The 27865-nt window shown below is 41.4% G+C and overlaps 1 protein-coding gene and 1 pseudogene across 1 annotated transcript in view; one reads left to right on the forward strand and one right to left on the reverse strand.

The window, feature by feature from the left end:
* Window positions 1-3591: 3591 nt before the first annotated feature.
* On the reverse strand, window positions 3592-4245 carry LOC120795495 (annotated as a pseudogene).
* Window positions 4246-9539: 5294 nt separating this feature from the next.
* The window catches only part of akap6 (A kinase (PRKA) anchor protein 6), a 190619-nt gene continuing 172293 nt past the window's right edge, over window positions 9540-27865 (forward strand). Inside the window, exons 1-2 of the mRNA XM_040137439.1 lie at window positions 9540-9778; window positions 10872-11043. Of these exons, the coding sequence (XP_039993373.1) occupies window positions 9540-9778; window positions 10872-11043 (411 nt within the window). The remainder of the gene's footprint in view (window positions 9779-10871; window positions 11044-27865) is intronic.

Raw genomic sequence — 27865 nt, forward strand, 5'->3', positions numbered from 1 at the left:
AATGAAAATGGAGTATTATAGGCAAAGTACATATTTTTCTGTTTAGTCTCTATTTAACATTTATACTGAAGCCACATTCCATTCATTAGTCTATTTCAGTAGAAAAAAACAGATTATAATAACAGATAAAATAACACTCCAGCCCTTCTAGGTAAATGTACCAAACATGTATTTGTTCACAAAATTCCTGTTTTGAATCTGAACCATTTGTTGTACAACTGATATTTATCTTAACTTTTTGCTTCAGGAAATAAACAGGACAGATTTCTTTTCTTAGTGTTATGTTGCCCTGGAATTGCTCTCTGTGTAATGTTTGTACATTGGTATTAACATCACGCTGAAACCTGCAGACAGGCTGAAGTGGGAGCTGGATGCATATTTTGTTCAGAGAAAAGAGAATATGAATAAAACATTTTATTTGTCTGTTCTCTGCGTCTGGTGGTGCTTAAAGGGATTTAAAACCACAGCGGAGATGAAGGGGAGGACACACATGGGCAGTGTGTGTGCGGTGCCGTGCTGTGACAGCCCGATTGTCTGAGAGAGAGCGAGCGAGAGAGCGAATGAAAGTGTGAGAGAAAAAAAACTAGTGAGTGGGAGGAAAAACAAAGAAGGGAGAGGTTTTGTCCCCTTCATGGAAGAGTGGAGAGGAGGATAAACAGTGACAGAAAAAAGAGGAAGAGAGGTTGTCATCCAACCACATGTCTGATCTTCCGCCTCCACATATGGAACCGTCTGGATTACGCCACCTGGTTTATAAAATATGGAATTACCATGTCTGTACATGCAGGCAAAATGGAGAGGTACGGTGTGAATGTGTGCGCTTTTTTCCCCCTCTTTTTTTATGTATTTTGCATTTGTATTTTGCAAGAACCAGTTTTAGTTTTAGACCTGCAAAGTGAAAACGTTTTGGAAAGCGAGGACTTTTTTACTTCCCTCTAATAGAAGGCAAAAAGTCTACAGCTATGTTTACACATTAGGCACATGGGTAGTGTAGCCAATGAAATCCCACAATCCTCGACATAAAATTAGAGACAACGGCAAAAATTAGAAAACAACAGAGGCTGCTGCACACACAATGTGAGCAGGCTTTAAATTGTCTAACGCGGTGACAGACCAGTAGTGTGAAGATTTAAAAAGTCAGCATTGTGTTTTGACAGACCGAACGGTAATGACGGTAGCCTACTGACGTGAGCTGTCGATACGTGAGACTAAGCCAGATAACATTAATGTTTGCCAAAGCTGTTTGGGGAGCATTTCTACAACAGAGGGCAGCCGTTGCGATTCACAGCCAATAACAGAAGCATTTCAGGATATGAACATTTTGATGACATGTTGTTAATGTACAGCTAATAGCTGAAAACCACTCCCCCTGAATTTCTGTGTACAGACAAAGAGGTGCTTAGATGAGCTAAATAGATTGAGGTGTTTCCTCCTTTCGATCGAAATGCTCTGTGACACCGTTTGCATACTGGCTTTCCCTAATGATCTGCCTCAACCGCGTCAATTGCCGCCGCCAGTCCATGTGTTGTTGATATTGTTATTGTGTCGGCCTTCCTCCTCCTCCTTCCCTTTTGTACCATCACCTTTTCCAGAAGTTTGACATCGACTTAATACCGAAGTACCGGTTCTCGTTCCATCCCTAAAACTAACACTTAATGTCTCCTACCAACAAGTATTGTGTGTATCCAAAGCCTGATAACTCTTATTGCTCTTTGCAATATAGAGCTCAGTTGTTGTATTAAAGACGCATCAGTGAGACACACTGTTGCACTGGGTGACATGTTCCTTTATTATCAACACGCTGCAGTTTGTTTTGGGTCAATTTGAGCCAACATTCAGCATCCTGCTGCTCCAAGCAACTCACTTTATATGATATAGAACAACACCAGCCTTATCCTTTAAATGGTGTACAAGGAGGTAGATGTTCAGGCCTCAACTTCTAATTCCACTGTTTTATAAGTATATTTTTTCATGGTCTCAGCCTCCTTTTTTTCTGATCTTGTCACATTTTCTAACTCTAACTCAACACTTACTCCATGTTTACCTGCCGTCTTGATAAATACAGGATTGTATACATTTTCATTGCATTACTTGACAAAACCATACTGCTACTCTGAGTTTCTGACAGACAGACTGTTCACTCACTAATTACTTTGTCATTTTATCGTTCTTTCATTTAAACTCTCAACTTTTTGCTCAGATCTTTCACAATAAAAGCCCACCAGTGGCTCAAATGGCAATCTCTTCTTTTCCTGGTAGGGTTTTAATTATTCTCTTGGTGCTAGAAGCAGAATGTTGTGTAACATCAAGTAAATTAAAGCTCATAAAAATATGGGTTGTGACCATTTTTATTTAATTTTTTTTCATTTGTTTGTATGATTTGGATGCAGTATTTGCAGGATCCACGTCGTTGGATGGGTCATTACAATTTCCAGTTTCTAGTCCAAATTCTACATGTTTAACATGTCAGCATTAGTCTTCTGTTGTATAATACTCTAAATTTTATTTACTTTAAATTTTATTGCAATATTGCAAATATCACTTTTACAACATACGTTACACTCAAGTCTTAGTCACGCTTTGCCATGATGGTGATGATGATGATGAAACTATAGTCAGTAAGTCTGAGGTCAGTACATTTACAGATCAGCTTATTCTTTATTTTCTTTATTTTCTCCATCCCGTATATATAACCACAGGAACCATAATAGTAGGCGTATATAATAAACAGCAGTGTAAAGTTAGTATACAACCGTACAGAAAGATCTAGTTCCCTCGTCACCAAAAAGGTTTGAAGTCTAAATCTTAAAACTCCACATTTAGATAAATTGACACCTGATCACAGAAATAATTAACAGAGAAGAAGGAATATAGTCGTACTTTGGAAAGAAACACTAGATATTACTTTGGTCACTAAATAAAAGACACTTTAGCAGAGCTTAAAAAAAAACACCTAATTAGAAAAATATGAGTCAATATGTAAATATCTGAATATTCATAAAATTAATTTGAACATTTGAACAGTGTATACTACATTCATGCATTTCATTTTTGATTTGACTCTATCTTTAGCCTTCCTTGCTGTGCTGCTATGTTAATTATTGGAGCTGTCCCATCATTATAAATCTGATCACTGGGATCCTCTAAATTCTCTGATTTTGTCCATTTACGGGCACTTTCACTCTGGCAGTCCATTATGTTCATATGCAAATTCATGGGATGCAAAATAAATTTGATCTGATTGCATGTCATCTAGTTTCAAGTTGGTAAATTACAAGTTGTGATCAGGCCTGAGCCGTATTCTTTCAGTTGAGGGAGCAACATATTGTGGACAATTTGGCTCATAGTTGAGTCCAAAGGAATTCCTCTTTACGCTTGTGACGATCCGTTTTGGCTCGAGAGTTAATGGCATCCTGGACCGCTCTGGATAGGCTGTCCTCCGGTGGCGACTGTCGGTTCTGGAACAGTGTTTGGGGGTCCAGAGTGTCAGTTACCTCCGTCATCCTGCCCTTCATGTTGAAGGGCAGGTTGTTCAGGTGTTTGTCCAGGTGTTTGTCCATGTCTATCATAGCTTCTTGGACTGGCTGTGGATCATTTAACTGGGAACAATGGACAATTTTCATTCTTTATCTCTCTGCTTAGAGCCTCACTCTGCCTCTTCATCATCTGAGTCTTCTGCTGCTTTTCCTGCCTCAGTGCAACAATTCTTACCTGCTCTTCCTTTTGGAGAAAGCATCATCAAAAAGACGTCCGTAATCTGCTTTTCTGTGACTTGTGCCTGAACCTCAATTTCTCTTGCTGTTTGATCAAATTTTCCTTTAATGTCATTGAAGATCTCCAGTTCCTCCTGTAGGGGCTTCTGGAGTTCCTGAAGTTTACTCTTTGTAATCCCGAGCAGCTTCATCAATGGGACTGAAGCTGTGGTTTTTGCGTGTTTCTGAGTGCAGACAGACGACACACCGGCTGCTGATGGTCCAGACAGAAGAATTTGAGTTCCTCAGAGTGCAGACTGCAGAGACTCACAGAGCTGCTGGAGGTCTCTAATTTCTCTCCATTAAAAAAGTCTCACACAAATTCCTTAGTGCCAAGTTTTTAGGTGGATCGCATAATGAAGATCTTCTCTTACAGACTGGACACTATGTCGGCTTCCTTGACCACCACCGCTGCCAACAGATCCAGGACAGGATCTTTTAAGAAATTGTGGCAGATAGGACAGTATAGATTCTCCTCTGACCGAGAAGCCATTTTCTCTCTACACGGGAAGCTAAAAATACAGCAGGCAAATAGCTCAAACAGTTCAGGCAAGTGGATGATGCATCCAACCCCCTCCTCTAGAAAGTTTTCCGACAGTTCTGAAAGTGTGTTGACTCAGCAGCTGGTTAAAGTAGCAGTATTCCCGTATTCCCAGGATTTCCTCTGTTCCCGTCTGTAGCTGTTCTCTCTTTGTGGGTTTAACTTTTACAGTCTGCTCTTGTATATTTGGGAATCCTTTTAAAAGGAAGAGAGACTGTGTTTCTTGTTTGCCATCATGCATCATTGCTGGGCCATAAATTCTGAACCATGAACTGTTATAGGGCTGGGGTGTGTTTTATTGCAAGAGATAAGAACTGTAAACTAATAACAACAACATTTAACAATTAAATAATCTACACGCTCCACCTATACTAATAATTATGCTGCCGTCATGTAAACTTGGCATCAATTTCAAAATCACAGAATCTACCATTGTTTTGTTTTTTTTGTCCATGTCGTCACTGTATTTGTTGCACTGGTGGTCAATTATGACATCTTATCTGGTTTCAATGAAACCATAATAAGCCAAAAGGCAACAAGCAGATGACCTAAACTGTGTGTGAAATGCTCAAAGCATTGTTTTCCAGCAAGAAACTCCACCTTTGTACGAGTAGTTTAACATTCATCATCAAAGACAGTATAATTTTCACTGCTGTAACAGTTCTGTATGAATTAAAGTATTTTTTCCAGTAAACTTTTTTTTTTAAATGATTTATCTGAATGTGAGTCTTCATAATATATACACACACAGGCTAGCTAACTATACTGAGGGAGGTTCAAACAGTACTCCACCAATTTAGCATTGCACTCCCGTAACAGTTTCAGAGTCACAACGAAAAAAAAAGGAACAAAATTGATGCAGCAGAGCAACAGATATCTTCTTTTTAATTCCTTGCATTCTTCTTTGTCAAAACCTGGTAATTACATTACCCACAGTGCTTTACTGCCGTCAGTTCAGTTGCAGATTTGGGTGTGTTATGCTAGTGGCTAACGTGGCCTGGAGCCTCAAGCATGTGGCCAAGTTTTCAGGGGGTAACCCTAGTACTCGCCAACCTCAGTAACTTTGACTCTGTAGCTGTATGTTGCTGTATGTCTACAGTTGGTACATTGGTTGTAAACAAACAGGCAAAACAATCCAGTGATCAAATTAAATTTACATTCAGCATGAAAACACCTTAAATTGCTGAAAATGGTTTCTATTTTCGAAGTAAAAAATTGTTGTTCTTTCAACCTGCTTTGTGTTTTTGCAATTTTTATTTTTTGTTGCTGTCTGTGGAAAGACTAATAATGAAGCTCCAGATTAACTAAGTAAATTCAAACCACTTATTTGGAATTGAAAACAAAAGTACATTGTCCACTATAACTGCACAAACAAACTGCAACTATTGTAAGTGAATTCAAAGTAGAGATGCTCAAAGCGGACTATGCCAGGCAGTATTGACCTTTCAAAGCAGAAGTAGAGTGGCCCGATGTTTCGATGCCACGCTCAATATGTCACACTTGTATCAGAGAGGTGTCACGCTCACAGTACTTCAACACAAAGCTGTAAACTCTGTCTATCTAACATTCATACAACATCCCAATAGCATCCATACTAATGCAGTACCAAGGATTTGCCCAACAGTTGTTGCTATTTTTGACTGAATCAGATGCTTCAAAACAGTGAACCACTTTCACCACAGCTGCTTGGTGATTGCTTTGGTTTTGGCCCTGGGAAATTGCTAGCCAAAGTTACATGTTACTAGTGAATTAATACACCTCTGAACAACTTCAACACTGTCTTATTAAACAAATTAAGCATTATATTTATTATTTATGTTACATAAATCGTATCTTGTTAGCTAGCAACCTAGCTGGGTTTTGTTGATGGACTCATTAGTACCTGACAACGCCACTATGAGGACAGGGCTGTTGACATCCTGTGTATAATCACTGCGTCAAGTTTTGGTCAACAAATAGGTCCAACGCTAACATCTGCTGACAACGCACTATTGTTTCTTCTTTATTTCTTCATTTCTTCATTCATTCATTCATGCATCCATCAATCCATCCATCCATCCATCCTGTTAAGGGGTCTGGAGACTATTCTTTTAACAATACAGGTGGTTGTTTTTATGATATCTAGCCATGCTTTTGGTTTGGGTTTTGATATATTACTCTCTGAGACTTTTGCCTCGGAGTTGTCTTGGTTGGTTAATTGAAAACTTCTTATAATCAAGCATACTTTAAAGGAAAAGGATGAATGGGTGAAGGAGACACAGGTGTCCATGTGAAAAGTACATAAATGGCTGACATGGAAGTAGAACAAAAGAATTGCTGAAACCTGAAGGGAAGACTTTGTGGATATGGTGGAGGAAAAAGGAGGAGGAGAGAGAGAAGGCAGGAAGATAGCAGAAGAGCAGTTGAGAAGAAGGAAATTGCAGAGCAAGAATAATGAGATTAAACTGCCGAGGAGGAGAGTGAAGACACAGGAGAGGGAAGGTATTTACTCCAGCTCGGCTGAATGTGTTTTTGCTTTTGATTCTCTCTGTATCGGTCTTTTTATTCCTACATTTTGTTAATTATGCATTCTCCCATCAATTAATTGTTCTACGCTACATAATTATGGGGAAAAAGCAGATTGACTTATAGAGAATTCTCTTATTTTTATACTCTGTGATCTTATAGGTGTGTCAGGTTTTGGGATGCTCACAGACTAACCTAGCCCTGTTTACTTTCCGTTTCTCTTTTCTGTTTTTCTGGCTCATTTTCTCTCCTCCTCTGTTTGTGCGTGACACTGAACAGATGTGTCATCACTTCATCTGCTGTATATGAAGGGTCAGAATGGGATTTATGTTTGTGTTTGTGTATTTCTACAGTTGGACACCAGATATCTGACTGAAAGGTCAGGCAGTAATAGAGCTCTCTAATTGGGTCATCACTCACTCCTTGTTGTCTTCTTATTGGCCAGGAGGCTTTGTGTAGTGGAAATAATGCAGCAGACTGAATACTGATAGAAAGATATAAAGTAACACTTGGTCAGCTTTGTGTGCTCGCTAGCTTGTTCATATATCATCTGCTGAAATCTGATATTTCCGACATGACTTAAAGGGCTACACTGTTGTTATTATTTGTTATAAGACTTTATTGATCTTCAGATGGAGGGAGTAGACATATTTCTACATTAATGCTGGGGTTGGGTTCTGTTGTGGATGCAGTTCAGATTGCATTGTAACTAATCAGCGTTAATGCTGTAAGTAACTTGCCAAAAGGTCTAAATGAAACTTGGCTGTTGTCTGATTAATACGGGTTTAAAGCTAAACCCCAATGGACTCAGTAAGGGATCGGATACTGCATATACATTCAATGAAATGCCCAATGACCAGTTCCCTACTGTTCATGTATTATTATTTCAATGATGTTTTCTGTAAATTACAGAATATCTCCGTGCATGATGGTCTAATTTGTCATATTTTAAGATATTTATGCAGTAAATGGCATAAACAGCCTTGAGGAAAATGCGAAGTGTTACTGTAACTGTAGAATGTAAACTCCTTCCAAAATTACTGAACCCTCAAAATGACCAGAAATACTACAAAGGTGGTGACCTTAGTGTCTCTGCAGTCCTGTTTACTGCTGACCACTCTCCAAAGATTTAAGGTTTTCCAGTGTTTCAAGAGTGATCTCCTGCTCAACAAACTTCTCAGGTTTGCCTCTAATCTCTACACTGCTGTGTTTGTCTGTGTTTTTGGAGGTAGGATTGCGTCTGTGTGAGCTTCTGTTCTTGGATGTAGGACAGTGCCTGTGTGTCCGTGCGTGCGTTTGTGCGTGTGTGTGTGTGTGTGTGTGTGCGCGTGTGCGCGTGTACGCGACCAGAGCCTGAAGGACAGTATCGGTACTGTCTCCCTGCAGCGCATTAATTTCCAGCTTGTGTTTCCTGCAGTCTAGATAATGGACTGTTACAATACACAAGTGTTGGTAGTTCTATACTTGTGTGGACCCTGTCTGACATAATGCACTCTGTAGCCCATATCCCTAACCTCAACCATCACTACTACACGCCCAAGCACTTTTTACAGTGTCATTTTCTGATTAAATTCAATTCATTTCAAGGTAATTGGCTAATCACACTGTCAGTGGATTTGGTGGTGAAGGCAAAGCACATCTCTGCAGTGCTGAACGCTGGTGAACTTAAACACAATTTTTTGACGCTGACTGGTGGCAAAACTGTCCATCCAAGTTTATATAAATCTGCTCTGCTGAATGAGAAGCAATGCCAGTAGAGCATGTCCACTTTATCTGCTGCGTCCAGACACTAACCCCAAATCCATACCCCAACGAGACCAAATTCGCACTGTAACCCTAAAACCATTAATCACACAGCTGGCGGATCGATCCCCAGCTCCTCCTGTTCGCACATTGACGTGTCCTTGAGCAAGGCATTGAATCCCAAATGTATCCTGATGTCATGCCAGTGCCTTGCATGGTCGCTCTGCAGCCATCGGTGTGTGTGTGTGCATGTGAATGGGTGAAAGAAAGCTGTAAAGTGCTTTGATTAAAAGTGCTATACAAATGCATTCATTTTCTAAAATATCCTTATTCCTCAAATATTCTCTGAATTTCATCGGATAACGTAGAAGGAGATGAGGGAAGATGTAGAAAATGGCAGGTTTTTCTACTGAGAAACAGTAAAAACTGTCGTACTGAAACAGAGTCCCTTTTATTGGCCTTAAACAGCCAATAAGACTCGTTTGTGGCCCTTTCAGTGTGACTTTCTTTGCCTGCTATTTTCCAGCCTGCTGTATTAATTATTTGTTCCTTCGTTCTTTCATTTCTTTTTTCATTCGTGGTCATTTCAATGATTTTCAATAATTTGTTTGTTCATTCGTTCTTTCCTTGCATCTGTCCTATCTTCCTTCCATATTTCTTCCCTTCTTTCCTCATTCCACCCATTTATTATTCCCGTTAGTCATTACTTACCTTATGCTACTGTCTTTGATAACTTCCCTTCCTTCCTTCCTTTCCTCTGCCCATCTTTCCTATTTGTTTCTTCCTTCTTTTCTTTCCTCTTTTGACCTCCCTTCCCCTCCGTTCTCCTTTGACTCTTGTTTTCTTTCTTAATCTGCTCTGTCTCTGACTATTTGTGTTTTGATTGACCTGTAGCTATTTCTCTCTTTCCTTTGCCCTCTCTCTCTCTCCAGTTTATTCCAATGAAGCTCGTCCACCCACATTAGGAATCCTGTACCTCTCTCTTCGTCTCTCACACCATGAGCATCGTAGCTCTCTCACCCGTGGCCCCTGAGCCGCCGTCCCCCATGGTCACCTCCATCACGCCTGTCACCCCAACCCCGGACCACGACAGCTCCAGCTCCCCCACCACTGTCACCGCCCCGCCCCTCGGCCTGGATCTGGACCATGAGTCCCAGGATGGGGTCTCTTTGCAGGGCACCAGCTGTGTCATCCTAACCGGGGGAGGCCCTCACCTGGGTCGAGACCCCTCCCAAAGGTAACAAATCAGCCACGATGATGATTAGGACGGTGTTTCCAAATTTGGGGGTTGGGACCCCCTAAGGGGTTGCAAAATGAATCTCAGGGGTCATTAGATGATTAATAGGATAGTATTAAGATTTTTAAAAAAAGGTGATGATTTCTGCTACTCACATTACGTTTCTTTTTTCCTAAATGTCTGAATTTTCTAATGTTAGATTTTATATCATGAGATACTGATAGTTTAACCTCTTTAGGCCTCAAAAAAAAAAATTTGGATGAAAGAATCCGAGAAGGGAACACGACTGTGACAAAAGAGTCGTGAGAAGACGTTTTCTCATTTTTAAAGGATCTCAAGTAAAAATGATTAGGGCCTGCTGCTCTAACACATTCAGTCAAACTCTGTTAGTTTGGGCCTTGGGAAAAGTCTATAAACACGTCTACTAAAGCTAAAATTATAGCTTTTGTTGGACTTGTTAAACTAAAAATATGGAAAAAAAATCCTTCACTTTAAGTTTCACTTATAGCTCCTTAAATTATGGCTTTGCCACTAGATTTTAGCAGAACTTCCCAGTAAGTTGACAGACACACAGACCTGACATGTTATCACTTTATAAATTTGTTTTGTCTAAAGTTTTTGCAGACTTACCTACATTTACAAATCCAGCAGACACAGAGCAACATGATCATCCCACTGGCGTTTCAATTAATCTAATTCCGGTAATCCCTGTCTTTTACCTCTGTTTTTGGCCTCCACCAGCTAATGAGGGAAATACCTGGCTCTTTTAGCTGCTAAATGCTCCACAGTGTTCACCAGCTGGTCTCTAACCGTGTCCGTCTGCCGTTCCATGCTGAGTGGGTGGTGGACGGTGGCTTTATCAGAGCTAGAAGTGAGGTTGATGAGAGTGGTGAGGCTAAACTACAACAGTAAAGTTGTAGGCAGTAAAACAAAACACTTAGCTAAAAGATGCCCAAACTCTCCATAGAACAGAGAGGAACTGAGTCTGTGATGAATTTCTTTGGGTCATTTGGCCTATTGTTAATGTAAAAACACTGATTAGTGCAGCATTAAGTCTTTACGTCTATCTTATGCGCAGTGTGTGTTGTTGCAGGTCAAAGAAACCTCCGCCCCTCCACACTGGAGCCGACTGGAAGGTCGTCCTCCACCTACCAGAGATCGAGACGTGGCTCAGAGCGACCAGCGACAGAGTCACGCAGCTCTCGCACTCCGTGGGACAAGACAGTGACAACAGACACGTGGATGTCCACCTGGTGCAGCTCAAGGTAAAGGTGGACACCTGGTGTATGTCTTTTTGACAGTGCTGGTCCTTTGTTATGCACATTTGATTCAAGTAACGAGGCATTTGACATCCTCTGGTTTGTTCAGAATCCCACAATGCAGTTTGCAGACACATTGTCGTCCACTCTTGTCTATTCAAACATTTGTCTACCCTTTACCATTGTCTGCTAGTCGGTGTGCCGATGTCCTTTTGCCTTGAGTTTTACTTTTTCTTGTTAAGTTTTGTTTTATTGAAGTGTTAGCAACAACTGTTTAACCTCGAGGCAACGTCTGAGTGTGTAATGCAAGGTGTCCGGGGGTGGGTGTCCCTTCTGCCCTGATAGTTGGGATTTTACTTTCCATTTCATGGACAATCCCTGTGCAAATATATACTAATTATCTTGTACTAAAGCTGTTGACATTATTGAACTGGGCCCTGCTTTAATGAACTTAAAAGCTTGTGAAGCTTGACGTCCCACTAAAACAGAAGGTCATAGGCATCAAATACAGCCACAGTATTGTGTGTAAGGTGCCTGTAAATGCAGGTGCAAAAAATCAGTACGTAAAAAAATAAAACAAAAAAAAAACAAAACTCAGGAAATATGATTATTTTAATCTTAAAAAAGAAGCCGGTGATCGGTAACCAGAGAGTCAAGGCTTCTTAACCTTCTTTGGGATCCAAACAAGATCTTAATTAACTTGGAACTGACTTGGTCCGAACTAGAGTCCTGAATGAAAGGAAATTTCCATGTCTGCAGCAGAACAGTCAGGTCGAGTGTTATCGTTCCTCCTCCAGCAGCCTCTCCGTGTGACCTTTGTGTGTCCGAAAGCAGGACAACGGTTGCTAACATACACGCAGTCACGCATTGATACCTTTTAGCTGCTTCGTGTTGAATTAATGACGACAGTAGAACATCAGTCGATTCAACTGTCTGACCTCAGGCGGTTAAGTTTCCCATAATGCCCTTCCTCTTTCCACAATCCTTGGTGTTACGTAACTACTGGCTTCCACGGGTCACGCAGTTGACCGTTCATTTATTTATGTAACTCCAGTCAGTGTGCATCCTTCCAGACCCTGAACAGTCGACCTCTGATACTTCGTCAGCAAACTTAACTCCTCCTCTTCGTCGCTGAGTGGATTTTAGAGGGGAAGAGGAGAAAGAAAAGTTTGATGAGTCTCCATTCCGATTCAGTTTGGTTCATGGACAGAACCCGTTCCTCCTCATGTTTAAATCACTTCATCTGCGAGGAATTTCAATCCCTTAAAAGCCGAGCATCTCTTTTAACCTCTTTGCAAAGGAGAAATACCCCTGAAATACAACAACAGAACTCAGACTGAAAAATTACAGTTTGGACACATGAAAGTGACACAGACGTGGATTATTTTGTGTATTTTGTGCTGCAGCTATTTCATTCACTCATTCATTTGTTCTATTTGTGCAACTTCTGTACATGTGCTTTTGCAAGAATTTGTACATCCGTTGACCTCTGAAGTTCTTTTTTCAATTATATTTCCACTTCAATTTCTTCACGTTTAGAATTTAGAGAATCTGTATCTCGCATCCTACCCGTTCTCAGTGTCATGTATGTTATTTTATCACACATGACATCTTTGGTATCTTTAGAGACTTTGGGATCTCCACCAGAATTTACATTGTGACACATTATTGTTGTCACATGGATAAAACTGCGACGGTAGGTTAATTAGTCGATCAACAGAAAGTCAGGTAGCAACTATTTTTGATAACCGATTAATCGCTCCGAGGCATTTTTTAAGAAAGAATGCCAAAATACTGCAGTTCAAGCTTCTCAAATGTGTATTTTCTGCTTCTTCTTAGTATTTGAGTTTTGGACCATTGGTTGGACAAAATTAGACGTGTGAAGACATCGCCTTGGGCGCCATGAATTTGTGAGGGGTATTTAATTTTTATTTTTTTATAACATTTTCTGACATTTTATAAACAAACCGCTAATTAATTAATCAAGAAAATGATCAACTGATTAATCGATAATGAAAATAATGCCCCACAGGTGGCTGACCTCTGTTTGGTCTGATTTCTTTTTCCCCTCGCTCATTCGCTCATTTCCGCTTCTATCAAGCCAATGCCAATCACCTTTCACTGGGGAGGAGTCAGCAGCAGTGACTGTTAAGCTGCAGCCGCACCTTCAGCAGCTGGAGCCCGGTTCGTTCAGTCAGTCATTCATTCACTCGTTCATTCATAAAGATGCTGTTTTGTCCTGTTCAGATTCAGTCAACATGAGGGATCTTTAATTGATGAGTGTGTATTTTTAACTACAGTGACTCAGATGTTTCCTCTTAATCAGGCCTCTGCTGCTACTCAGAGGGTTTCCTAAGTGTCTTTGTATTTTAAGAGACCTCCCCTCTCCTCTTTTCCCCTATCCTCTCCTCTTCTCTCCTGTTATTTTGCGCCCATCTTCTTTTTTTTCTCCTTTCTTTCTTCTCTCCGCTCTGCTGTTTTTAGCTCTCCTCTCTTCCCTGCATCACTCTGCTCTGTGTGCGTTTATGTTGTGTGTGTTTGGGCTTTCTGAATAAAACATGGCAGCAGCAGCCATCCAGTATAACAGCTCTAGACACTGTGATACTCAACACACTGAGGGGAAAGTGAGGAGAGAGAAGACGGTGTGTGTGTGTGTGTGTGTGTGTGTGTGTTTGTGTGTGTGTGTGTTAGAGCGAGAGAGAGGTGGTTTCTATTTCCTGTCAGAGATCTCGTCTGTAGCTGAGTCACTCTGTGCCATGGACGCACGCTCAGGCAGAATTTCATACTCGCGTCATCTCTTCTATCCCTTTTCCACTGCAAAAGCTTCTTAGGAAATCTGAAATCTGCAACCTTACCTGTGTTAACACGGGAGGAAGCAGTGTCTAAATTTAGTTCCTCGGCTACAGCTCCGGTCACAACTCACTGTTTCATCATAAGTGTGAATTGTTTCTTAAACAACTGTTTTTTTTTAATTTGTTGTTGGCCTTCACTGTTCTAAAGATGCAGTGGACATGCAAACAGGAATGGGGCTTGTTACTACCTACAACTATTTGGTCGAAAATAGTTATATACATATTTTGTCTGTGATAGGAAATAAGTAACTCTGGTAACTAGCTGAAAACTTAATATTTCACTTTATATTGTCCCACTTCACCTAAAATCTATCTCTCGAGTGTCAGACGCTCGCCTTCAGTAGGAGGTAAAAGGTTTGCAGTTTGCCAATGAGCGAACTAGGACAGAGCAGGTCAGATCAGTGGAGGATATACTGAAATATTATTGTCCAAAATGTATGTTATTCACCAACTACTAAACTACGTCGCTACGCAGGCTTTTTGTTTAACTTGAGGTTGTTGTAAACGTTGGTGCGTTTATGCATGTGGCTCAAACCTGTAACACATCTCAATAACATTAACAGTTGCGTTTAACTGGCATTAGTCATAAATTATGTGTCATTCATTTTGTCCCACAGAATTATTGTTTTCAGTGGAATTTATTGGACTTTCAGGGATAATTTGTGTTTTCTGATATTCAACGTCAGCACTCACATACGTGTCTCCGGCCTTTTCTAAGAACTGTGTTTTTACTGAACTCATGAGGACCCTCACTAAAACAAATTAACCCTCACACGACCCATTTGAAGAAATGAGAACCAGACTTTTAAATCTTATCTTTTTTTTCTTTTCTTTTTTTTTTTACTACTACCACTTTAACTTCAGTCCTCAAAGATACAAGAAGAGAAAGCAAACACACACGAAGAATGTCAATCTGAGAGCATCAGTATCTGTTGGTTTTCAGATTACTCAGCTTCGAGGGCTTTATAATGTGTGTGTGGGTGTGTGTGTGAGAGAGAGAGAGACAGTAACAACTACAGCTTTGTGGTGTGGGTGACTGATTTCATTCTGACCCTGTGTGCGAGTCCTGATCTGTGCGTGTGTGTGTGTGTGTGTGTGTTCCTTCTGTTCCTTGATTCCTCACCAGAGCCAGAACAAAATTTTACTTTCCAACTGAATTTCGCAAAAAAAACAAAAAACAAACCAAAACCAAAAAAAAAAACAGACATATATTTCTCTTTGTAAAGCCATAACTTAACCGCGCACCTGGAGTACACCTGCACATCTCTGCGGCAAGGTGGGAATTAAACAATGGTGGTCGGTTGTTTAGTCACTCTTTAAGCAGTGGATCACATGTTTGCACCCTCTGGTGGCGAGAGCACCTCAGAATAGGCTACAACTACTAGAAAGTGAAGGAAAATGGAGAGGAAAGACACACAAAGAAACAAATAGTGAAATAATCTTCACCTGGGTTTTGTGTTTGTGTAAATGCCACTCAATGCTGTGATTTCTTTTTTTGATAGTTGTATAAACTCTGGTTTTACTCTCTCATGAGTTCTGATCAGTACGAACTGCAAAAGCTGCGCTGAGGCGTATCTCTTCAATTTGGATAGAGAGTTGAATCCGAAGACATTCAAGTGACATGAAACTTCTTCCATTGCCCAGTCTTTGTCAGTGTTGTCATGACGATAACTGAGTCTTCTGTCCTTTATCTGCCATTGGGATTTGGCAGCTTGTCAGAGCTCTGTCAACAGACAAAGAGGACAATAAAACACAACAAAGGAAGGACAGATAAAAGCTCGATGTAAATTTGTAGAGACGCTTCAGTCCTGGCAAAGGGAAAGTCACAAACAAAAGCAGATGTGACGCCTTCTGTTTTTGTTCCCGCTGCACGTATTCTGACACCTCTGTCAGTTTGTATTGGTGTCACATCTGAGCTGCAGCCCGGCAGAAAATCTCAGCGTTCACACAGTTCAGTCATAGTCAATCAGTGAAGTTCAACGGTAAAACAGGAGAGATAGTTTGTCACTTGAGCTGGAGGTCGGTCCAGATGTTCCCTGTCATTCTCTTTCTACTCCTGACCGTTGTTGCTGGTATCTGAGTAATAAAACTAGTGTGATCTTATTCAAAACTTGTCCAGCCGCAGAGAACAGGATACAGTGTGATCTGAAGAGCAAGGCTGATGGTGGCCGTGTGTTGTGGATGTTTTGGTTTGTCTGATTCCTCTGATGTAGACTTGGATTTTCCTGCTGTGGGTGGGACCAAACTGCAGCTGTACCACCATAGGTTTTGCACTTAAATGGTGAAGTGACATTTACTGTGCAATGGAACCATTTGTACATGGGACCCAAAACAAGTTGAGCGCCATATGGAAAGAGCGACAGCATAAAAGAAAGCAAGCACTGGCACTTTTTGTAAAACGGGAGGAAACTCTAGTTTGAAAAGAAGAAAATAACATTTTTACCAGACTTTAATCATTACATAGTGAACTGTACATTTCCTTTTCCACTTATTTTGATTTTCTTTTACATTCTATCTGGAAACACCAGAGCAGGTGGATGCTGCGTGAGCTACGTGTTGATCGCTGAAGGACGGAGTGCTCATTCCCTGGCCGACAGCTCCATCTGTTGGTGAATCTTTTGTATTGCAAACACAGTGAAGAAACATCAGCACTGTCTGAAATTAAAACACTTGTATCACAATATAAGGCTTAAGGTGGAAGGAATGACAATTTAGAGAAAAGTCATTTGAACACACCTGTCCAATGTTTTATTGATTTATGGTGTTTCTTTTATTCAGGTCAACACGTAGTTGACTTGATAATATTTCACATGCTGTGTTAAAATAGTTAGAAAATGCAATCTAGCTAAACAGTAGCGGCAAAAATCAGTTAGAGTAAACGATATCAGTAGTAAATATAAAATAGATAACCTGTACGTACCGTACAAACACCGAATACCTGCGTTACAATGTTTTGTAGATTTGGCCATTTTGTCTTAGTTTTCCAGTGTGTCAGTTGACCCGATCTACAGCACAGACAGTACAGTCCACATACAGTATTTCTACCATGACCATGGTACTGGCTGCCGATTGGCTGACAGAGACCTCAAGCCTGGCTCCATCAAAAGAGAAAGGAATACACTTACAAACCCTTCTAAAGCTCACTGATAACATGTTGTATCTCATTTACTTAATCCAGAAATGTCAAATGAAAGTTTTTAGTGGGAGTTACGAGGCCCGGTACCTCTAGACGCATCTCAGGCTATAGCCTGAGTTGCCAGATATGGTTGGTGAGCACAGGTGTTTGTTTTGTGTCTCTACAGGCACAACTGGACCAAACCTGGCAACTTAACTCTTAAACAAGACTCTGGAAAGTCACCGCATCCAGCTGTTCTGTAGTTTCAGCACATAATTACCCCAGAAAACCAGGATTAACCACACTAGATGGGTTTGTTTTTTAGCTTTGGGCATAGCCAGGCAAACGGTTCCCCCTGCTTCCAGTCTTTATGCTAAGCTAAGCTAACCATGTCCTACCTACAGCTCTTTACTTAACACACAGACGTGAGATTAATATAATAATTATCTTCCTGAATTGCTCTATTACTTAGTGTATTTCTGAAAATGTGAAAGTGTTCTTTTATCCTACATTGTGAAATGAAGCTTTATATTATTCTTTAAAGGCTGGAGACCAGTCCTACCTGAGAGCCACAAATGCTACGTGTCAGACCGGTCTGTGAGCTGTGCAGCATTGCTGCCTGCTACAGATGTTTCTATGGTTACAGCTGAGCTGAACAGCTTGTTTGGAAGCTGGTAAATGATTGTGTTTTTGCATTTAAGTTCTTTGGTACCATCAGCCGCTGATGTCTGCGTTTAGATAATGAGCTTCCTCGGGCCCAGCACACCTTGCCTCAGCCTGTCGGGGCTCGTAGCTGCACACTGTGCGTCTGATTGGACGTTACCTCGACACGGAGCATCTGGGTTGGACTCTGCCCAAGCTTTATTTGACTTAATTGCGGGCGTGGCGTTCGGCAGATAGGAGCAGACAGATCGCCAGACTGCTGTTTGAAATTGGATTCACGCCTCCGGTGATCTCTCTTTTTCTTCATCCCGTCCTCGCTGCTCTTTTCTCACTTTGTCTCCTTCTTTTCCTCTCTCATATTCATAATGCAGTTGCCTGCAGGGCATTTTTCCATAACTTGACCTTGCCAGGGAGCGACTGTAGGACATGATTATAGTGATGCAACCACTGCGCCTGTGTGCGCGAACGTGTGTGTGTGTGTGTGTGTGTGTGTGTGTGTGTGTGTGTGTGTGTGTGTTTGTGCGCGCGTGCGTGCGTGTGCGTGCGTGCGTGTGTGTTGGTATGCCAGCCTCTCAGCCATTCTTACCATCCGGCTGCAGGCGCTGTCTAGCAGCTGCATGGAGAATGTCCTGGGCTGCTCTGAGTGGGAGAGGCTGCTGGTGTGAACACACAGTGCATTAACGCTCCAACACACACACTCGTGCGCGTGCGCACGCGCACACACTCGCTCACGTGTTCCTTCAGCAGACACAGATGCAGCAGCAATTTATAGTGATTCAGTCGGCGTCATCATACCAACCTAATAATGTCATCCAAAAGTGCAATGGAGATTTTTTATGAAAACCCTAATTAGGAAAAGTATAAAGGAGATTTTAGAATATTAAAAAAATGACATTGTCATTTCTTTGATGCAGCACAGTTCATTTACACCTGCACCAACACTCTGTATGTATTAGTCTACATTTATTACAACACTTCATCATTGAAAAAATCATTTCGGACTCCTTCCTCCTATTTAATCCTCATTGTTGTTGGTGAGAGCTCATTGCTGGGGTGTCACCAGACAATCAGATAACGTGGGCAGGAGTGGACTATCCTCTTTGCACCTTTATTTGTAGATCCAGTTTGAGTGGTAGTTTTGGATGCTGGACTTCCACCCCCTTATCCTACTGGCTTTACTTTGCAGAAACTCTGAGAGCGTCAGCTCTGTTTGCTCCGAATGAACAACGCCGTCCCAATCTGACCTTGTAAATCATACTGTAAAGTTATAGAGAAGAGTTTAAATTAAAATCACACACATCATCATGCAGCTTTGCACCACGGTCGGCTTTTTACAGTAAGCAAGATCTTTGTGTCCCTGATTCAGACCCACAAAGCTTTATTTAAACACAGTCCAGAAGCTGCAGAGTCTGGCCTGCTGTCTCCCAGCTGTCATGGTATTTCTGTCTCCTGATGTCACTGTTGCCGCTACGCCAGGAATCCTGGGAACTCAACATGGAGGGGTAGATATTAATGTAATAGGAAAAGAGGGAGGTAGGAAGGAAGGAAAGAGGCAAAGGAAAGTACGGTTACAGACAATACAACTGTCTGTCAGTTCATACAAAGACACACTATCAAGCTATAAATTTGAGACTCCAATACTTGGACTTGAAAGAAAAACTTCCCAAATATTTAATTATGAGGCCTATAGAAAGCCGACGTGCAGTTTGCTTATGAAGACTTGGCTGTCCTCCAGCATGGCCGACATGTAGAGCAGCAGCACAACGCCGGCAGATTGCAATGTAGACAAACCGGAAGAAACTACAGCATCTCAGTTTGTTTGTATGTTAATGCGATTCCCGAGACGGGCGATATAAGAAAACGACAGCATGGGCCGAACTAACTTACAAGGGGTCTCTAGCATCCTGTGGCTCTTGTCTGTCAGAAGCTTATTAACACCATGCAACATTGGCTTCTTTCTGCTAACCATGAAAACAATCTTTTCTTAACCGTAACCAAGTAGTTTTAGTTGCCTGAGCCCAACCAGCCCTTAACCACAGAGGCAGCAGATCAGATATCAGTCTTGTGCCATTAAACAGAATGAATAAAACAGCTGAAGTTAAAGGGAAAGGGTCTCTCAGTTTTCAGGCTTTAACCCTGTACAACCGGACATTTATTATTATTTTAATGATGAAACACCTTTTCTTTCCAGGAAATAGCTTTAACCTTCACTTCTCTCTTTCTCTCTCTCTCTCTCTCTCTCTCTGGCTTTTGCCCTACTCACAACTGTCACAATTGGCAGCTTTTGCACTGCAGATGAATAAGGTGTGTGTGTGTGTGTGTGTGTGTGTGTGTGTGTGTGTGTGTGTGTGTGTGTGTGTGTGTGTGTGTGTGTGAGGACAGAGAGAGAGGATGTTGGTACTCTATTGGTTTTTGTTTGCCCCTTTTCTTCTGCTTCTGTCTTTAAGCTTTAAACCTTCAGAGTGAGGACATTTTTGTAAAGTGAGGACATTTGGTCTGGTCCTTATGTCTTCAAAGAGCTGTTTGAGGGTCAAGATGTAGCTTTAGGGGGTTAAAGCTCCAGGCTTAAGGGTTAAGAAATGTATTATGTTAGTAAGGACCCAAGATACAAACTTCTGTGTGTTTACAATACAGCACAACACAATGTGATTGTCTGCCATAGTGGAAATGTGTGTTTGACTGCACCTCTGCAGAATAAAACATTATACAGACATGGAACATTAGAGACTATCAATTTTTGTATTAAAACATACAGGCGTTGCTGACATGTAAACCTGTTTGTGTTGTTTTGTTTGTGTGAGCCCTCGTGTACTCAGATGCAGTAAAGTTGCTGACATGTTTATGTACTGAGTGTCATGTCTGGAACTTTTCTGTCCACACTGAGACCTCAAAACGAAAAGAGAAGCAAAACGTCTTCTTCCTGGCCGGTTAGTCTCAGGTTGTTTCTAAAGCAACAAGATGCTGTTGTGATGACAACCGCACCAGTATAAAAAGATATCAAATCACAGTTTTAAGCTCTCTTCACAACATGAAACGCGAAGCATGAAACATTCCTGGCTTTACCCGACTGTGAAAGAGCCCAGATGCTTGCGAGACGTTTGGCACCTGGTGTGCGACGGGGAGCAGAGAGAGACAGAGGCGGCGAGTTACAAATGTTACAAGGCTGCATCGCTGATGGATCATAAAACTAATTTTGCCGTCGAATCCTTAGTTAATGACCATCATAAGGGCGGGTTTGCTTGCCCCATTTCTCACAGTGAATCCACTGATAGATTTTCACATCGGTTTCATCATTGAATGTGATTAGATAGCAAATTCTGCTGCCCGTTTTATAAAATCCAACGGTGCACGAGCACTGAATGACGGGACGTTGAATCGGGACTCTCATTTAATTCCTATTTGCACCCATGCTGCATCTTAAGTGTTTTTCTGGATATTCATTTATTCATCCATTAATTTTCATTAATGGAAATTAAAACTACAGGAAGAGACCGTTGCTCAGATTATTACTGTGGTTGTATGAGGTTTTTCTTTTTCTGCCCATGTTTCACTGTGAGGAGAAAACAGTCTTTACAGACTGATATGATAAGAATCTCCTCACCAACTTAGATGTGTCTCATCATACTGATCATAGTTTATTAAACTCTTTTTTCTTTCTTTGTGCATAAGAGATGATTATTGAGATTATGTAGTCTTTGAAGTGACGTTGGAAGGTGGTACAAGACGCACACTTAATCTCACTCTGCATGTTTGACCTGCTGCAGCCTTAGTGTTAATCTGCCGGTATACAAATCAGGCTTGTCGTGTTGCGAGTGTCGTGGAAACGTTACTGGGTCCGAGTAAGATTGCTGTGGTGACTTTTGTGTGTAAGTGACTCGTACGCTTATTCAGACGCGAGACCTAAATCGCCATTAAATGAACGTAAAGCGCTGCAGATCTGGGAGCAGCTTTAAACTGCAAACACCTACATAAAAACACCCGGACCGGCGGTGAACAGTCACAGGTCGGCATCTTCGGAAAGTTGTCTGTGGAGACTGCAGGTTTGCTGTTGATGGAAAGAGAAAAATGAATGTGTGTTAGTGTGTGCTAAATACTTTGTTTGTGTAAAATATGTGTATTATGATCTATTAAAGTGAGTGTCTTTGTGTGTATGTGTGTGTGTGCCTGTGAGAGAGAGAAAGAGAGAAAAAGGGGGAGAAGGGCAAGTACAACAGAGTGGTGTGTCATTCTTACCGCTTAAAACACAAGTGGTAAGAATGACAACCAGAATGTACAGCTACTGTGTGTGTGTGTGTGTGTGTGTGTGTGTGTGTGTGTGTGTGTGTGTGTGTGTGTGTGTGTGTGTGTGTGTGTGTGTGTGTGTGTGTGAGGGGGCTGGGTGAGGTTGTGCCTAAAATAACCTGCCCAGCTGTTGTCACCCCTCCTCTCCCCAACACCAACACCCCCGTGAAGAAGCAGGTCAACACACACACACACGCACACACACACACACACACACACACACACACGCCCACTCACACGTACACACACCATGTCAGTCGGTCACCATTTCCCACATGGGAGCAGCAGTGTGTCTGGTGCTTTGGACAGAAGAACCTCATGCTGCTTTAGCTGCAGACAAACTTTATCTTCTTGGCGTTTGTTTATTTTGTCGCACTCTCGTCTGAGGAACATTTTGTAAAGAGCGGTTTCAGATTGAAGAATTACGAAGGTTCAAAAAAACATAATCGATCTGAAAAAAGTTTGTCAAACGGTGTGAAAAAGGTAAGAATCTCTGCTTTTGTTCTCTGACCTCTGACCTGCTCAGTGTTGGTCGCTTTTGAATTTTGAGGTCACTCTCGCCCAAATGGAGAAAGTAAAGATTAAAGGGTGGTTGATTACCCTGCTGCATAAACACAGTTTGGTTAAGCTTCCGAGTGCAGTTTTGATCTCTCATCTTTGTTTCCAAGATTTCATAGGATCGCTTTCTAGGGACTAAAACATAAATATCTCATTGTTAAAAAGCTTGCTGCTGTTGAAATCACATGGAAGGTTGACAGGGCTCTGGTGATGCAGTTTAACTTCAATTCAACACGATCCGGAAGTTTTCAGAGGAAATTGAGATTTTAAAACACAACACAAAATCTTTCAGACACATATGGGCCACAGTCGGCTTAACACAAAATTATGTTTGGTACTAAATTAAGTGATCTAAATATTGAACTAGAGAAATTAGAATTAGAGGAAAAAGGCTTTCTGATTCTGAAGTCACAAAGAAACAGCATTTTGTCAGTGTTTAGCTTCTGTAGTTTGACTTTCAATAGCAACGGGAAAGTTTTGGTAGGATTTACTTTGTGGTTTTTCATCTTTTTCTATTCAGGAATTTAAAAAGTTTAAAGCAGATTAATCCTTTGTGGCAAATCAGTTTTGAAAAGCTGATTTTTAAAATGTATTTATTGCCCTACCACGTGTGAACATGGTACGGCAATAAATAGTCATCTGTGATGATCTTTTTGTGGAGGGCTGTATTTACTAAAGCCTGAACCCCCCCAAATGTGCAGTTTTATACCATGCAAAAGTTATGGGTTTACTGTTAAACACCACAACAATCATTAAGTCATTTTTAGTTTACTGTGAGTTTAAACAGAGGAGTGTCACAGAATGTGAAGGGAACAAGTCCAGAGGATCGGTAATTGATGTCAGGCCAAGTAAAAATCCAAAGAAGAAGAGGCAGTGACACTACCAGCTTTTCTTTCCTGATGATTTCCTTTCAATTTTACCAAGTCCTGGGTTCAGCGGTTACCATGTTAAAATCAAAACTTGTAGCTATTGTGTTTTGACGACATTAAAGCAAGATAAAGAAGAGTCAAACTGAATTTGACTCTGCCCGGTGAAACACAAGGTGACATTATTTCTAAGCCCTCATGCACGTTCACAAGCAGTGGGGGTCTGCTAACATAGCTGTGTTGTAATAAATGTGGATGTTGCCAATAGTTGCGCTGGCTATTGTTTAAAGTGTTGGTACTTGACAGTTTTTATTTGTCAGTACACAAAAAAGATTGATAGAGTAGTATTCGCAGTAAAAGGCAGAACTTAAAGGAAAGCAGTATGTAAACTTAGAAATGTTTTCAATCCTACAAATGTTCTAAACAAAGAAAAAATAGGAGACAAAATTTGTAAAATCAGCCGTTCTTCTGTTTGCTTTAATCCGGTTTTTCTCAAAGCTGCCAAATGTCTTTTCTTGCTCAACAAATCACCCGTTACGTTTTCTGAGATGTTGTTGGTGTTGCGTCTGGCTCCCCTATGAACTGTGGTTATTGGGAAGCTCTTTTCCGACTCCATTGCACATGTTTGCAGGAGACTGTGATTCCCATCTTCATGAGTCTCTGACTTGCTCTTTGGGCCCAACAGAGTTCAAGTTGTTAAACTGTCCAACAGCAGAGAAACCACTGCAGATAACCCACTCAGAAATTGCCAGCTGTGAACGCCAGCCTGAGACGAAAAGGCAGAGTTTGGAGTCTTTTCGCAGAACTTACCACTTTGAAAAAATTACTGTAACAAGTCTTTGTATCGCAGCAGCGGGTCTCAGTCGTCTTTGAAGCCGCTTAATTTGAATACTCCAGGGGGAGAAGGAGCACAGAGTATTTGATCTCCAAGGTAAAACACGCGGCGCTGATGGGCTGAAGCGGAGGAGTTGAAGGATATTAGATCGAATGGGCGCGGATGAGGCCGAGCTGTCGCAGGCGGTTTGGACGCGGCCGCTCTGAAGCCCTTGATGTCGGCGGTGATGAGGGCGAGATGGGATTGGAGCTGAAGCCCGGCTCAACTCGCTTCGGATAGATTTAGGCAATTAGAAACTCTGCTGAACGTATGGACTCTCTGATTGACAGGTCATGTCTTGACTCTACGTGACTGGGGAGCGAGAAAATGTGTGTGTGTGTGTGTGTGTGTGTGTGTGTGTGTGTGTGTGTGTGTGTGTGTGTGTGTGTGTGTGTGTGTGAGATATTGAAATATTGAATGTATATAATAGAATTCAGAATTAGCAAGCTAGTATAAATGTATTACAGTAAACCATACACATTCAAACACAGACATGCACACAAGGGTTTATATAGATTCACGCTTAGGGCAAACGAGCCCTTCAAAGTTCACCAACTGTCAAATTAAAAGTGAAAGTGCTGAAATGCCCGCGAAGTTCTCGTCCTTTTCTCAGTTTGCTCCCTTTATGAGTTGTGTAATTTTCAGGTGACTGTGTGTTGAACCTTTCACATGGGGGCGACGCATTAATCAGGTTTGCTGTTTGTCGTCTACCATGTGACTAGGCCTGGGCTTTATGGCCATAAAAGGCAATTCACGATTTTAATCTTTTTTTTTTCTTTGCAAAATGCAAGCTAATATAACCAGCTATCACTTAAATTACTTTTTGGATTGAGAGTAACCTTTCTAAGCACATTGTAATAACTTTTTTTACACACATTTTACACATGGTGCAGTAACAAAAGTTTGGATATTTTGATTAAATATAATAAATACATGACTTCCTTCTCAATCCTCATGCACAAAGCTGTTAAACTAGCCTGCTGCTGTTTCATAGGTCAGAACTGCTCAGTCGTAGTTCGCTCTTTGGCTGCTGTTACGAACCCTTTGCACTGTTTGTGGTATTTATCACTGAATATTTACATATATATTGTGACATTGATACATGTTGTGGTGTGGATATTCAATTGAGCAACCATTCAGAGATAAAATAACCCAACGTGAATGTTTGTTTTTAACTGATGCGGTATGACAAACTTTTCAAAAGTTGGAAAACTTGTATTGTCTAACGGTGTATATCGTCATATTTAGGAAATATTCGGAAAATACTTGGCGTAAAAAAATGGAGAGAGGAGAAGGTAATTATGGCAGGAAAAGGTTTTATAGATTTTTGTTGAACCGAATGTCTTGTTAGGACAAATAATTTCGTAATGTGTACGACTATTATTTACTAGAAAATTCACAAATGGAAAACTTCTTGGTTAACTAAAACCTAAACCAACACATACAGCAAAAATCGGGTGACTGGAAGTGAAAACGTTTGTCAGAAGAAATGTACACTGGTTAGTAGTTAAGAGACGTGCACACACACAAACACATGGCGGGGTCTCATTAGCTCCCAGCAGTTTGACTGGACTGGAGATCTTCTAACAAATGACTTCAGATGGAAACGACAGACTTGGTGTTAATTCAATCAGATGGGGCCTCTGTTGAGAGCTCTCTGTGTGTGTGTGTGCATGTGTGTTTGTGTGTGTGTGTGTGTGCCTGTATTAGCATTTGAAAGCTGTGTGTGAATTATTAAAGACACCGGTGACATTTTCACCACTGTTTTAGAATGACATGACAGCACTTTGATGATGAAACTGTACGTGTGTGTGTGTGTGTGTGTGTGTGTGCGTGTGTGTGTGTGTGTGTGTGTGTGTGTGTGTGTGTGTGCGCGCGCCCCCCAGAGCTGTGTCTTCTGTTGTGAGATAAGTGTTGTATAAACCATACACTTTACACCAGATATCCTGATCGAGAAAGCCGTGACGAACTCTCGGTAATGTCTCCAGGAGTGCGACTACAAGTACAGAAACGTGCTCATAACTTCTACCGATGAGAACGAGTCCTTCCTTGGAATGCACTTGATTTCAGTTTTAGTGTCTGAACACTAAACACATCATAGTTGAATGCAAACAGTGGCATACTTACACATCTGTCAAGCACAGAGCCGTGCGTAGATTCGGAGTTGTGTTTTTGTTTACCAAATGTATGTAAGTTAAATATTCACCCTTTGTTTAGCTCTGGTTTTGTCTCTGCCAACTCTCTTCTAGCTGCTAAATGCTCCACTTCCTTCACCAGCTGGTGTCCGACTGTGTCTGTCTGCTGTTTGGGGCTGGGCGGGTAGTGGACAGTGTGGGTTTATCAGAACTTGTTTGATGAAAACATGATGCTGCTGGAAACCCAGTTGGCGAGAGCGCTGAGACCATTACAGGAGTCTAACATCATTTACTATCATAAAAAATTAACATCAGTTTCAGTATTAAGCTACCTGGCCAGAATGGTGCAGGATGACACCCCATTTTTGGTTGGCCTCTGCTGAGGTACTTACAGAGGTAGCTGAAATGTTTTGGCGCGACAGCATCCTAAAGACAGCACGCCGCATCTACAGACTCGTGCCAGACTCGTGATGAATGACCAGTAAACCGGCCCCTGAGCTGCTGACCCAAATCAGCCCGAATCCGCAGTCGCAACTTGCAGCTAAATCTTTCAGACACATATGGGCCACAGTCGGCTCACATTTGGTCAGCTGGAGCCTGAGCACAAACAAGTGTGCTGACGCTCAGCCACATTCAGTCCGACTCAGCTCGCCACCTGTGTACTGAGCGCTGCGCCGATACAGGCGACACGATGAGCTCAGTGCACTCTGCTGCGTGTACCTGAGCGTTCATGCCTACATTGACTACATGCAGGCAGCATGTTCCAGCGGGGCTGCAGCCCTTCTTACAGTAGTGATTAATTTATTTTGGAACGGTGCTCAGCAGGTCACACCGTTGGCCAAGCTAGCGTGAGCCAGGCTGGCAGCGCGTGTGACCTACATTCTCACATGCCGGGCGACAGCAGAGCGGGAGGTTTTGTGTTGTTTAGGCAGGTCACCATGGAGCAGCAGGGTGACTCAGCGACCTCAGCTGGATGTAAAGTATCCGTCAGAGGTTCAAAGCCAGGTCAGCTGCCTTTTCAAAGGTCACCTAATTTTAGTTTGAATTAGCTAAGTTCGTTTGCTCAAAAAAAAAAAGTAAAAAAACACATTAATAAAAGTCTTTTATTAATGTTTTCTCAATATTTAATGCAGATAAAGCCCACTTTTAATTTAATTTAGAATTTTGAATCTGCCGCCCTAATTGTTTGCAGTTTTGTTGCGTTGTTATTTTAATATCAGTGTTACATTAAGTGGCTTTCTGTTCTTTTTTTGTGGGCAAGCACCAAAACAAACATATTTTTATTTTGAAAAGGTGCCAAAGAACATTATAGATACAGTTTGAAGATGTGATAATTCTCACATTTAGAACGTGATGTATACAGGTCAGGATAGAGGGTTAAATACTTTATGGTGCAGCTGATTAGTGAATGATGACAATAAAATGAACGCAAACTTTATCATGTTATGATGTTGCTGAAAGCAATAAGCCTATTTCCCAAAATG

Source organism: Xiphias gladius, chromosome 10 (assembly GCF_016859285.1).
Source record: "Xiphias gladius isolate SHS-SW01 ecotype Sanya breed wild chromosome 10, ASM1685928v1, whole genome shotgun sequence".
Lineage (NCBI taxonomy): Eukaryota > Metazoa > Chordata > Actinopteri > Istiophoriformes > Xiphiidae > Xiphias > Xiphias gladius.